This window comes from Cylas formicarius, unplaced genomic scaffold, assembly GCF_029955315.1.
Source record: "Cylas formicarius isolate icCylForm1 unplaced genomic scaffold, icCylForm1.1 PGA_scaffold_2__14_contigs__length_35257938, whole genome shotgun sequence".
Lineage (NCBI taxonomy): Eukaryota > Metazoa > Arthropoda > Insecta > Coleoptera > Brentidae > Cylas > Cylas formicarius.
Genome location: NW_026844319.1, coordinates 12,875,781 through 12,888,810, shown reverse-complemented (window position 1 = coordinate 12,888,810; position 13,030 = coordinate 12,875,781). Strand labels below are relative to the sequence as shown.

General features: G+C 32.0%; 1 protein-coding gene across 1 annotated transcript; it reads left to right on the top strand.

Moving 5' to 3' along the window:
* Window positions 1–5,371: 5,371 nt before the first annotated feature.
* On the top strand, window positions 5,372–7,483 carry LOC132698313 (serine protease inhibitor swm-1-like). The gene is made up of 3 exons (XM_060664307.1): window positions 5,372–5,517; window positions 5,575–5,763; window positions 7,251–7,483. Exons 1-3 carry the CDS (start codon window positions 5,457–5,459, stop codon window positions 7,433–7,435), a joined length of 435 nt encoding a protein of 144 aa, XP_060520290.1. The 5' UTR covers window positions 5,372–5,456; the 3' UTR covers window positions 7,436–7,483.
* The last annotated feature ends 5,547 nt before the right edge of the window (window positions 7,484–13,030 follow it).

The following is a 13,030-nucleotide window of genomic DNA, read 5'->3' as shown; positions in this document are numbered from 1 at the left end:
AAACGCGCATTGTAAAAAAATGCACCAAATTTGTTCCAAAAATAATTTTTGGTTTGTATAATAAGCAGTGCAGCGCCATTTTTTTCTTCAAAAATATTCACTTCTAATCTACGGCAGAGTCCACCGGAAAAAAAAAACAAAAAAATGTTTTACAGCTAAAGATGCAAAATGAATGTTTTGTAATTTTATAATTTAAAATAAGACCTTCGTCTTCGTATGTTGCGTCTCTATCAAAGAGTACGCAACATATGTCAAAAGACCTTTCATTTATTTTTGTAAAATGGCGCGTTCCAAATGAACAAAGAGGCAGAATTCAAATATAAAGGAGTATATAGCTGGGGTTCCGCAAAAAAAAACAAGGCAATCTTTTACTTATATATTTATTATTCCTAATTTAATCTAATTTAATTTTCGAAAAAAAAATCGATGTGTATTGCTTATGGTATATTCTGAATACCGGGAGAGGTACCGGGGAGAATTTTTATTTAAATACTTGACATATTAAAGTGCATATGTGTATCTAATTTATCTCTTATTTGGTTACAAACAATGAAAAAAACTTGATTATATTTTGTCTCAAAATATCGTCCTGGATTTTGAAAATTTTGGCAATTATCGAAGAAACCCGCTGATGACAATAACAAACCAGTCGAAATTGTAGGACAGGATGGTTTAAAAATATAAAGATTGATTGTATAATTTCTTATAAAATTTCTCCTTGAGTGAATCCTCTACTGGTTAAATATTAATACACATTTTCATAATTTGTTTTGTATCTGATGACCAGCGCACCGTAAAACTGCCACAACTTTACCTGTCTCGCCCGTTACTTATGAATTAATTTTCCCACTAACAATAAGTATGATGATTGTAATTACTTTTTGAGGGAGGGTCTATTAAAAGGAAAAACGAAACACTTTGAGACATACTGTACCTCTGACTATAATGTACTGTGTTTGTAATATCCGAGAACTTTGGACAGCAATATGCTTCATATTATCTAATCTCGGGTAAATATCTTTCCATAGAACTAATAAATCTGGAAAATATTGGGTTTATTGCGCGTCTTTTACCTGTACGATCGCATATAAATAAAATTCATGTCAATCGAATAATCCATCGTTGTTTTATTGCAACTTAAAGTTCTATACATCGAAAAAAAACACCCCTTACAATAACACGATTAATATTTTTGTAAGAAATTTCCTTAATATACAAAATTTATGCAATAGTGCTTTTATATTTTCCGTAAGTTTAAGTTTTTGTCTATTTGTACTTCGAGAAAATTAGTAAAACGAACTCCATAATAACAATAATGATAACAGTGAAAATTGTTTACCACTAATTAAAAGAAAATGAGGTTCTTTGCTGGCGCAGTCTAGCTTGCTCCGCTCTACGGATCCAGCACGTACAAAGTTTGTCGAATTTAAAATAAATATCTTTAAAATGTAGAATTAAAATTTTCAACGCTTAAGCTTAATAAATCAACTGGCAAAGCATTATAATAAAAAGCTGTACTATTTGAAAACGAACGCCGAAACATGGCCGCTGAATGGGGTGGAATCGAAAGTTAATTCCTTATTTGAACGTAATCAATTTTATGACTAAATGAAGTGAGTGAATTGACGAAACCTTTGTTTTTAATAATTTTTTATAAATAATTTTTTTACTCTTTGTATTCTATATTTGTGTAATGTTATAAAATGATACTAAGGTTTTACAGAATTTTTTTTTTAGTTTAAAATTTAAAATTTGTCGGTTGCTTTAAAGCATTTTTCTAGACGAAAATGTTTTTTGGTATATAATTTTTCGACGTTTAAACCTAACATTACTATTGATTACTATCCCCAAGTTTTTATGCTCATCAACAAAACTAATTTTAGGATCGCCTAAAATATGTTCTCTCAAGATTAAGTTTCAAGTTGGGTTTTTTTTTTGAAAGATCACTTCCTACTTGTAACTCTTCATCAATAAATGTAATAGCCTTCGAGAAATCTTCCGTATCACAAGAATAGTAAATTTGAGTATCATCAGCGAATGCATGCATATCCAGCGTATAAACCAGAAAGAGTAATCAAAACCATAATATTTTAATAAGTTAATCTAGATACCAGAAGTTAATTATTTATCGCGCTTGACTAACCTAACGGATTAAAGATAGTGTTCATCTTCTTAAAAAACACGCAAAATGTCGTCAGTCACATTCATAATGGCAACAGATGTCGGATATCTCCGTTTTGTATCTGTATTTCTAAGTGCAGGAAGGTAGCTTACACGACAGCACTTACTTCGTTCCCGTAGGGGATGCGGATTGGTATTTGTTAAGTAAGCAATCACCCGAAATAATAGCTGGCCAACAATTTTCTTTTTCATCCCATTGTTTTAGCAATTGTCTAATGACTGACGTCGGTAGACCGACAGAAGCTTTCTATAAAGTTTCGTCCGGCACCCGTATTGGCCAGGGAGACATGGACTTGGTTTTTGAAATATTGTTCGAGTGGAGATTTTATCTCTATAAATACAAATCCGTATATTATAAGGCCCATCGCTAATAAAGCGGCTCCATAGTATAACATAGTATAACTGGAACTAACCAAAATTTCTACTAAAATCTTAAGACACTAAACTCAGTACCTTGTTATTTGCGAGTCTGTCCCCTCAAAATCACAACCTTCCATTGAATCGAGTTTTGAGGAAGCTCTCCTAGAAGTGAAAGAACGAAAGTCTACTAAGACAATTTGACCTTCTCTAGAGTTGTCGAACCTCAGAATGCGAGAACTGCAGAGAAGAGGAACGCTTAGGATTTTGATATAGTGAAAAGATGCATGTTACCACTCATGTGCATGAGTTTACAAAAAGAACAGAAACCTTCCAAACTGCATGTTTAATGCTGCCAAGCAAGAATTGCACAGGAAAATGGAAAAATGGCGACGACAGAATGAAGGAGCTAAAGAGCCAAAGAGAAAGTGCCATATAAATATATGCTATGAGTATGCGAAGGTAAAATTTATATAATTCTTACATTTTATTTTTAGTACCTATTTTTTTAATATCAGGTCTTCTAAAAACGTCACAGGGCATGGAGCTGGCATTGGGAGGACAATGGAGTTATCTGGCATTCCAAGGTCAACCTTGCACTAAAAAGGAAGGAACGATGTGACAAATACATAATTTGAAGGGAAGTTTATGCGATGTATGAGTGTAATCAAATTCCATTACTTGAATCATTGCAAGAATAATTAAAAGAAATGGGCCGATTTACTGGCAGTCGTGAAGCATACGCAAAATCGGATTTGGATTTAAAAATGTTGACAAGCATAGTTGCATCAAAGAAACCCAAAAATATTTAGACTTGGTTTTTCTACACGCATGACACTATAAGCAAAGAGTGGCAAAATTCTTCATCGCACCTGCTTCTAGAGGAAAAAGAATATCCATTTTACACTGTAGCTTGAGGGTAGGTTCGGTGCCAAACGCTTTACTGCATTAAAGAGTGCTCATTAGACTCCCATCTGGAAGAAATGAACTTTTTGCAATTTGAAGAAAAAAATATCTTCCAAATATCCCTCCAGGCAGCAAAATTCATGATTATGCTAGTTATCACAACACTTTAGCTAAAAAAGTACTAACGATTAGCAGCATAAACGTTGAAGTTTTAAAAACCAAATTCTACGAGAAAATTTATTCCGCAGTCTAGGTTATATACCCCTGTTACCACCTTATCACTGTGATCTGAATATTTTAGAAATAACATGGGCTGAATTAAAAAACAAAGTTATATTAAACATTAGAATTCAAAAAATGTCAGCTCAAGTAGTTGATATAATTAAAACTCAGTTTGAATTATTACTAGAGAGCAGTTTGAGAGAATGTGTTAGAGTACTTGAAATGAAAAATAAAATATAAAAAAAATATAAAAAAACAAATTCATTCTATTCTGACGATCAATTTTATTTATTAATTATATAGTTACAATTATACAGTAAGCCCTACAGAATGTAAATAATGTATTTTATGTTTCCGTTTCCTTGCTGCTACCCTGGAACGGTTTGATTTGTTGGCCCAAACATGCCTACGGTCACATAAAAAACGTTAAGCTGTTGACATGGTGATTTTAATGTTCCAATCCACGAATGTTAGGAGATTTATTAACATTTTCTTAATGTCAATGTTACGTTTTATTGGTTACATTTGATCGGAACATAAGAACTTCAAAATTAATTTTAATTTTAAGGATAACCAGTGCAGCACAATTTTTTTTTAAATATATTTACTTTAAATCTACCATAGGCTACACCGGTAAAAATAAAAAAAAAGTTTTAAGGCTATAGATGCTTTTTAATGACTGGTGAGTAAAAATATCCCGAATAATTAGAAAAAAACATTACAAAGTTATTTTTTCCTAAAAATTGAACATTTTGTAGCTCAAAAGATAAGATTTTTACGAGATGTTCTGATATTAACTTTTCTTCGCCTAAAGTACTTAAGTAATGGGGGCCAATTAATAAACATACATGTATAATTTGAAAAAAATCAAATTCAACGACTTCAAAGGACACCATAACCAAAAACGAATTGATTTGGCTTTGTTTGCGGAATTTTATAAATTGAAAGAAGATCTTGGATCACAGGATGTTGACAGCAAAACACCAAACATGTGTCGCTGGGTTATCTCAGTTGATAATCTTTGTCGCAGTAGGTGGCAATATAAAAATTTATATTCGAAATCAATAGAAAGATTAAACTCAAGATAATGCTTAATTCGTGGAAAAGAAGTTGTCAAAAATCACGAGTCTCCATTAAGAAGTATACACCATATGTGAAAAAACCTTTTATTTATTTTTTGTAAAATAGCTCATATCAAATACACTAATAGGCAAAATTCAAAAGTGAAAGAGTATGTAGCGTGGGTTCCATGAGAAAAAAAATCTACGTTTTATTTAATTATTTATTATTTTTAATTTAATCTAATTAAATTTTTGAAAATAACGCTGCCAAAATTGTGTAGTATATTGTTTACGCTATGTGCCGGATACCGGGAGGTGATTTTTATTGAAAAACATGACTTATAAAGATAGCACATGTGGATCTAAATAAAAACTTGAGTATACCTTGTCTCGAAGTATATCGTTTTGCCTTTTGACTACAATTATCGAAATAACCGTCTGATGGCAAGTTGAACGTACGGTAAAACGGGTTAGTTATTAGTAGTTGGGTTTGCCCACTAACAATAGGGGTGTAAGTTCTAATTACTTTTGATACACACTGTACCTGTACCTGTACCTCTGAATATATCGTAGTTTGTTTGTAATGTTAGAGCATAATATGCGCCATATTATCTAATCTTGGGTAAGTGTCCTTAAATAGAATTCATAAATTTGGAAAGTATTGGATATACCGGTTTATTTCTCATCTTTTACCTTTTCGATTGCAATTGAAGTTGTAAACTTGTGACCATGTCGAAGTCGTTGAATGTCGCTTTGTGGTTTGTGTTTATTTGGCAAATCGCCACCAGCCGTAAGTACCTACGTAATATTACAATTTCACCTTTGTTGTCTTGAAATACGTTTCTAGAATTTTGTAATGAAAATGAAGTAAGGGACTTTTGCGGCACGGCCTGCGAGGAAACTTGCTGGTTTAGAGCTGAGAACTGTATAGCGGTTTGTGTCGACGGTTGTTTCTGCAAGGACGGCTACGTGAGACTCAGCTTCGACAATAACACGTGCGTGGCTCGATCAGATTGTCCGCCGAAACCACCGAGACGTAAGGAATGACCTTAAAATGATCTATATCCGATAAACAATTGCAACGAAAAATTATTAATAACAATAAGACGATTACTGTATCAAATGAACAGAAATTCAATTCAACATTTCAGACTTCTACATAAGCCCAACTGCAACAGATTCTGTTCTACCTGTGGCTTGTAAAACAATAAAATATATAAATACTAAAAAAATAACATTAATAATAATATAAACATCTAAACACATAAAATAACACTAATAATAAATTCTCCATTATATAATAAGCAGAGATTAGGGCTGAGAAATATATATCAATTAAATTGAATGTATTTGTATACATAAAATATCTAAAATAACTCAAAATGATTGATAAAACGAAGCAATATAGAAAAATAATAAAGAAAAACAAAAGAAGCACATATTGAGCTAGTGCTACTAATCGTAAATGTGATTCAAAATTTAATACAGAGTTTTGTAATTGTTTATTAGTGGCAAATTTATTTTGTTTTTCTATCTAGACTAATTTGGGAAAATCATCGCAGATAACTTTGATCGATTCACCACCTGCGTTAAATATCTGCTCAAAATTATGTTCAGCAAAGTAACAATCGAACGATAAATTCATTCAAATTCAATTAAATTATGGAATCATCAGTTAAGTGAAGCAAACACAATGTATAAATTTAGATCAATCCTTAGTACTAGGTACCTGATTGATAAATTGTAAAACATTGTAAATCTTCTAAATACTTTAGTCGAAAAAATCCTTATGAAGACTTGCACATTCAGTTAATCAATAATTCAACTTAAATCGGCATTGTCATTCAGCCGAAGCCGAAGATTAAACCAAAGCAGTCCAAAAGGAAAATAAACCAAGTGAGATTCATAGGTAACTCATTTGATCCATCCTATTTAAATGATTGATAAATTGACATAAACCACTATAAATCCTCTCAATACTTTCGTCGAATAAATATAAACATCAGTTTTAGTTTTAATTTTTTAGGGTTAAACAGAGGCAAATCGATACGCAAACAATCAATTTATTTTTTTTTCAATCTTAGGTAAATGCTGGATAAATTGACGTAAACCACTGATATATCACTTCAAATCCTTTGAAATCTATAATAAACCTGCAATACTTTGGAGTTGTGCTCCATTTGTTAGAGGATATTTATGACTCTGAAACAATTAAACCAAAGTTGTGTACGTTGTGGTGGTAGGGCTCTTTGTATTTTATTCCAATTGAAACTAGTTTAGAAACACCATAACACGAAAATTTTCTGGCACCTAAGGTAGTATTATTTCTAGAACAAAATTGAATTCAGTAGAATCCTCAATAAATAGTAGTAGATCATCTCGTCGTCGTCCTTCAGAAAATAAACTGAGCTAAAGTTGTGGACTTTTTGGCGGCAGCTCTTTTATAATTGAATTTGACCGGTTAGTCGCCTTGCTACAGTTTGGACAAGACTATGGCATGTACCGAGATGGAATTTGTTTTAGAATGCAACGAAAACCAGTCAGAACAGTGTCTGAACCCTTATTGTGTATATACCTGCGCAGGAAAGCCCGATGACTGCATCGAGATGCCTTCAACCATTTGTACGACTGGTTGTTATTGTAGCGAAGGGTTCGTTAGACATAACGCAACTGGACCCTGCGTCGCCATTTCCGAATGCGACAATTAAATTACAACGGGCATCGAGCTTGGCATTTCAATAAAGTCTAAACATGAATTTGTTTTCGTTTTTGTTCATTGGTGCTTTACCTTTTTTGGCCCTAAACTTGCAACATGTTAACTTTTTAAGTCAGCGAGTCAAATATTAAATAATAATAATAATAATAATCAAATCAAATTTATGAAATAATAAACACATCATAGACACCTATAAAGGAGGTAGATCTGTGTGTGTTAAAAAAAATAATAATACATTCTTTAATATCCTCGGTCAACGCTACACAAGGATTAGACAAAAATTGATATCCCCAGCGGGTGGGGATAAAGGGTATTATTTAATAAAAATAGAATCAGTTTTTGTAAGAATTTTTGATGTATTTGAATAAAATAGTAGACTATATAGGCAGATGAAATATTTTTCTAAAGACATGATAAAATCTTTTTTATTATTTGTTATATGTGTTTTGCATTATTTTAAGATTTTTAGGGTTGTTTTCGTATACCCCACCCTATAACAATATTTGGTATCTAAGCAGAGGTTCAATGAGGGCTTTATATACAATTAATATTTTTGTAAGAAATTTCCTTAATATAAAATGTATGCAATTGTGCTTTTATATTTTCCGTAAGTTTAAGTTTTTGTCTATTTGTACGTCGAGAAAATTAGTAAAACAAACTCGATAATAACAATAATGATAAATGTGAAACTAATTAAAAGAAAATTAGGTGTTCTTTGCTGGCGCAGTCTAGCTTACTCCACTCTACTGATCCAGCACGCCCACAGTTTGTCGAATATAAAATAAATATCTTTTAAATTTATAATTAAAATTTTCAACGCTTAAGTCTAATAAATCAACTGGCAAAGCATTATAATAAAAAGCTGTACTATTTGAAACATGGCGGCTTAATGGGGTGGAATCGAAAGTTTATTCCTTATTTGAACATAATGAACTTTATGACCAAATACCAATCTTTCTCTGAGTGAATTGACAAAGTCTTTTTTTTTTGAAAGTTTTCTTTAGTTTTGAAATTTAAAATGTGTCGGTTGCGTTAAAGCATTTTTCTAGACGAAAATGTTTTTTTGTATATAATTTTTAGATGTTTAAACCTAACATTACTATTGATTACTATTTCCAAGTTTTTTCTTATCAACTAAAAAAATTTTAATATGCCTAAAATGTGGCCTTTCAGTATTAAGTTTCAAGTTGTGTTTTTTTTTTGAAAGATCACTTACTACTTGTAACTCTTCATTAATAAATGTAATAGCCTTCGAGAAAAATCTTCCGTATCACAAGAATAGTAAATTTGAATACCGTCAGCGAATGATTGCATTTTAGATTATCGCAGTAAATTAAGTGTATCCAGCGTATAGAGTAATCAAAACCATGATATTTTAATAATTTAATCTAGATACCAGAAGTGAATTATTTATCGCATCAAATGCGCTTGACTAATCTAACAGATTAAAGATAGTGTTCATCTTCTTATAAAAATCACGCAAAATATCGTCAGTCACATTCATAATAGCAACAGGTGTCCCAAAATTCTTTCGAAAACGACATTAAGTTTATGGTATGGCTAAATTATATCTTTAAAATATTTTAGGTCAATCCGGTAATATACTGATAACCGAAGATTGTGGAACGATGAAGAATTTCATTTGTTCATTGATTCATTGATCGCTTAATGATATCTTGCCTTCGTTTTAATATTATTTAAAATGTGTACTTGAGACACTGTTGACAGATTAAATAAAAAAATCCTTCTTTCGCTGCAGTCCCTTAAAAATTAAGAAAAAAAAATTATTTAATTGGAGTAGGTTAAATAATTTTACTAGAGCAAATGTTGAGGCATTATTTGAAGAGTTATTATCTCAATAAATCATATTAATATAATTCTGTCTTCTTTCTGATTTCCGACAAAACAAAATTACTTAAGCTTCTATAATTGTTCCAATCATTTATGTTCTTTTAAACTTGTGCAACGCACTATCTCTAGATATGTAAAAAAGGTGCATGTCAACAATGTTAAAATGAAAGCATTAAATAATTTCCTTTACATTTCTGAATCGAATCATTACTGATGTGTTTACGGAAAGAATGCAACAGATAATATATTTACTTAGCCTTCTTTCATTAAGTCAAATTATCAAAAAAGATGAGTTTCACTTTTTTGAAAGTAATCGATGCTTGTTTCTTTCTAAATCATCTAATCATATCTAATTATCTAAATCTAACAGTCATTAGATGGTAAGTGTCAAACACCTTTTGGATAATACTAGTTTGCACCATTAAGCTTTAGATGTCTACGTGACTTTAAAAGTATGGAAATTTTATATACAAATCAATATACAATCAAATCAAGTTTAGAGAAAAACACAAATAAATCTATCGCAAATAAGGCTAACAGAAGGTGGAAAACATATCTCCGTTTTGTATCTGTATTTCTAAGTGCAGGAGGGTAGCTTACACGACAGCATTTAGTTCGTTTCTGTGATTACCGTAGGGGATGCGGATTGGTGTTTGTTAAGTAAGCAATTACCCGTAATAACAGCCCGTCAACAATTTTCTTTTTCATCCCATTGTTTTAGAAATTGTTTCCGGAAGTTTTCCTTTATCATCTCTCTAATCACTGACCTCGTTAGACCGACATATGTATTCTATAAAGTTTAGTCCGGCACCCCTATTGGCCAGGGAGGCATGGACTGCACAGGCAAATTAGGTATAAAAATATGGAGAAAACAGAAGAAAACTTTCAGAAGATCTCTCTGCTATTTTTTACGCTACTACTTTTTTGAAACATTATTCGAGTCGAGTTTTTTTCTCTATAAATACAAATCCGTATATTATAAGGCATTTGCCCATCGCCAATAAAGCGGCTCCATAGTATAACATAAAATAACTGCACTGGAAAATGAAGTTGACACGCTCAAAATTTCTCTTAAAATTTTAAGACACTAAACTCAGTACCTTGTTGTTTGCGAGTCTGTCCCCTCAAAATCGCAACCATCGATTGGATCGAGTTTTAAGGAAGTTCTACTAGAAGTGAAAGAAGACAAGACAAGACAATTTGACCTTCTCTAGAGTTGTCGAACATCAGAATGCGAGAACTGCAGAGAAGAGGAACGCTTAGGATTTTGGTATTGTGAAAAGAGGCATGTTTACCACTGTTTGACCAAAAGGTGGCAACTCATGTTCGATGATCCCAGACATGTGCATCAGTTTACAAAAAGAACAGAAAACTTCCACACTGCATGTTTAAGGCTGCCAAGTGAGAACTGCACAGGAAAATGGAAAAATCGCGACGACAGAATGAAGTAGAAAAAGAGGCAAATAGGAAGTGTCATTTAAATATGTGCTAAAAGGAAACTGTTTTACGAGTATGTGAAGCCAAAATTCATATAATTCTCACATTTTATCTTTAGTACCTATTTTTTTAATATCAGGTCTTCTAAAAACGTCAAAGGGAATGGACGCTGGCATTGGAAGGACAATGGAGTTAACTGGCATTCCAAGGTTAACCTTCCACTAGAAAGGAAGGAACGATGTGACAAGTACATAATGAAACTGTTTAGGAATGTTGATCCAGAGTGGATTTGAAGGGAAGTGTATGCGATATATGAGTGTAGTCAAATTCCATTACTTGAATCATTGAAAGAAAAATTAAAAGAAATGGCCCGATTTACTGGCAATCGTGAAGCATACGCAAAATCGGATTTGGATTTAAAAATATTGACAAGCATAGTTACATAAAAGAAATCCAAAAATATTTAGACTTAGTTCGACACGCATGACACTATAAGCAAAGGGTGGCAAAGAATATCCATTTTACACTGTAGCTCGATGGAAGGTTCGGTGATAAACGCTTTACTACATTAAAGAGTGCTCATTTCACTACCATCTGGAACAAGTGAACTTTTTGAACTTTTAAGAAAAAAAATCTATTCTTCCAAATATCCCTCCAGGCATCGAAATAGTTCATGGTTATGCTAGTTATCAGAACGAGAGAAACGAGTTTTTTAGTCAGTATGACCATTATTTTCAAGATGCTTATAAAAAAAAGTTTTAAAAACCAAATTCTACGAGAAAATTTATTCCCTAGGCTAGGTTATATACTCCTGTTACCACCTCATCACTGTGATCTGAATATTTTAGAAATAACATGGGCTGAATTAAAAAACAAAGTTAGATTACACAATAGAATTGAAAGAATGTCAGCTTATGTAGTTGATATAATTACAACTCATTTTGAATTATTAACGGAAAGCAGTTTGAAAGAATGTGTTAGTTGAGTACTTCAAATGAAATATAAGGAAAATAATGATAAAAAAACAGATTCATTCTATTTTGCCGATCAATTTTATTGATTAATCATATAATTACAATTATACAGTACACAATACAGAATGTAATTAATGCATTTTATGTTTCAGTTTCCTTGCTACTATCGTGGAACGGCTTGATTTGTTGGCCCAAACATGCCGGTCACATAAAAAACGTTGAGCTGTTGACTTGGTGATTTTAATGTTCCAATGCACGAATGTTAGGAGATTTTTTAACATTTTCTTAATGTCAATGTTACGGTTTTATTGGTAACATTGACCTGCATAGTACAAAATTGCATCAAATTTGATCGGAACATGAGAACTTCAAAATTAATTTTAATTTTTACAATAACCAGTGCAGCACAATTTTAGTTTTCAAAAATATTCACTTTAAATCTACGATATTAAGGAGTACACAATATATGTGAAAAAACCTTTTATTTATTTTTTGTAAAATAGCGCATATCAAATAAACTAATAGGCGGAATTCAAAAGTGAAAGAGTATGCAGCGGGGGTTCCATGAGTTCCAAGACTATGTTTTATGTAAATATATATTATTTTTAATTTAATCTAAATTAACTTATGAAAAAAATGTTGCCAAAATTGCGTAGTATATTGTTTATGCGATGTGCTGGATACAGGGAGGTGAAAGAAAAACTTGAGTATACCTTGTCTCGAAGTATGTCGTTTTGCCTTTTGACTACAATTATCGAAATAACCGTCTGATGGCAATAGACAACTGACCAGGTATTGTAGGACAGAGTGTTCCAAAAATATGAAGATAACATAATCTGCTTTGTATTTAATGGCAAGTTAAACGTACGGTAAAACGGGTTAGCTATTAGTAGTTGGGTTTACCCACTAACAATAGGGGTGTAGGTTCTAATTACTTTTTAGGGGAGGATTCGTTAAAAACCAAAACCATATTGGTACACACTGTAAAGACGGCTACGTGAGACTCAGTTTCGACAACAGAACGTGCGTGGCTAGATCGGATTATTCACCAAAACCACTTATGCTTAAGGGATGACCTTGAAACGATCCAAATCCGACAAACAATTGTGTACATTTTGGTGCGAAAGTTGGCAACGAAAAATTAATAATAATAATAAGACGATTACTGTACCACATGAAAGAAATTCAATTCAAAAATTCAATTGGCAAACAAAAGCACATAGTTTAGACTTCTGCATGAGCCCAACATGCAACAGATTCTGTTCGACCTTTGGGCTGTATAACAATAAAATATATAAAAACTAAAAAAATGACTATATAACAAT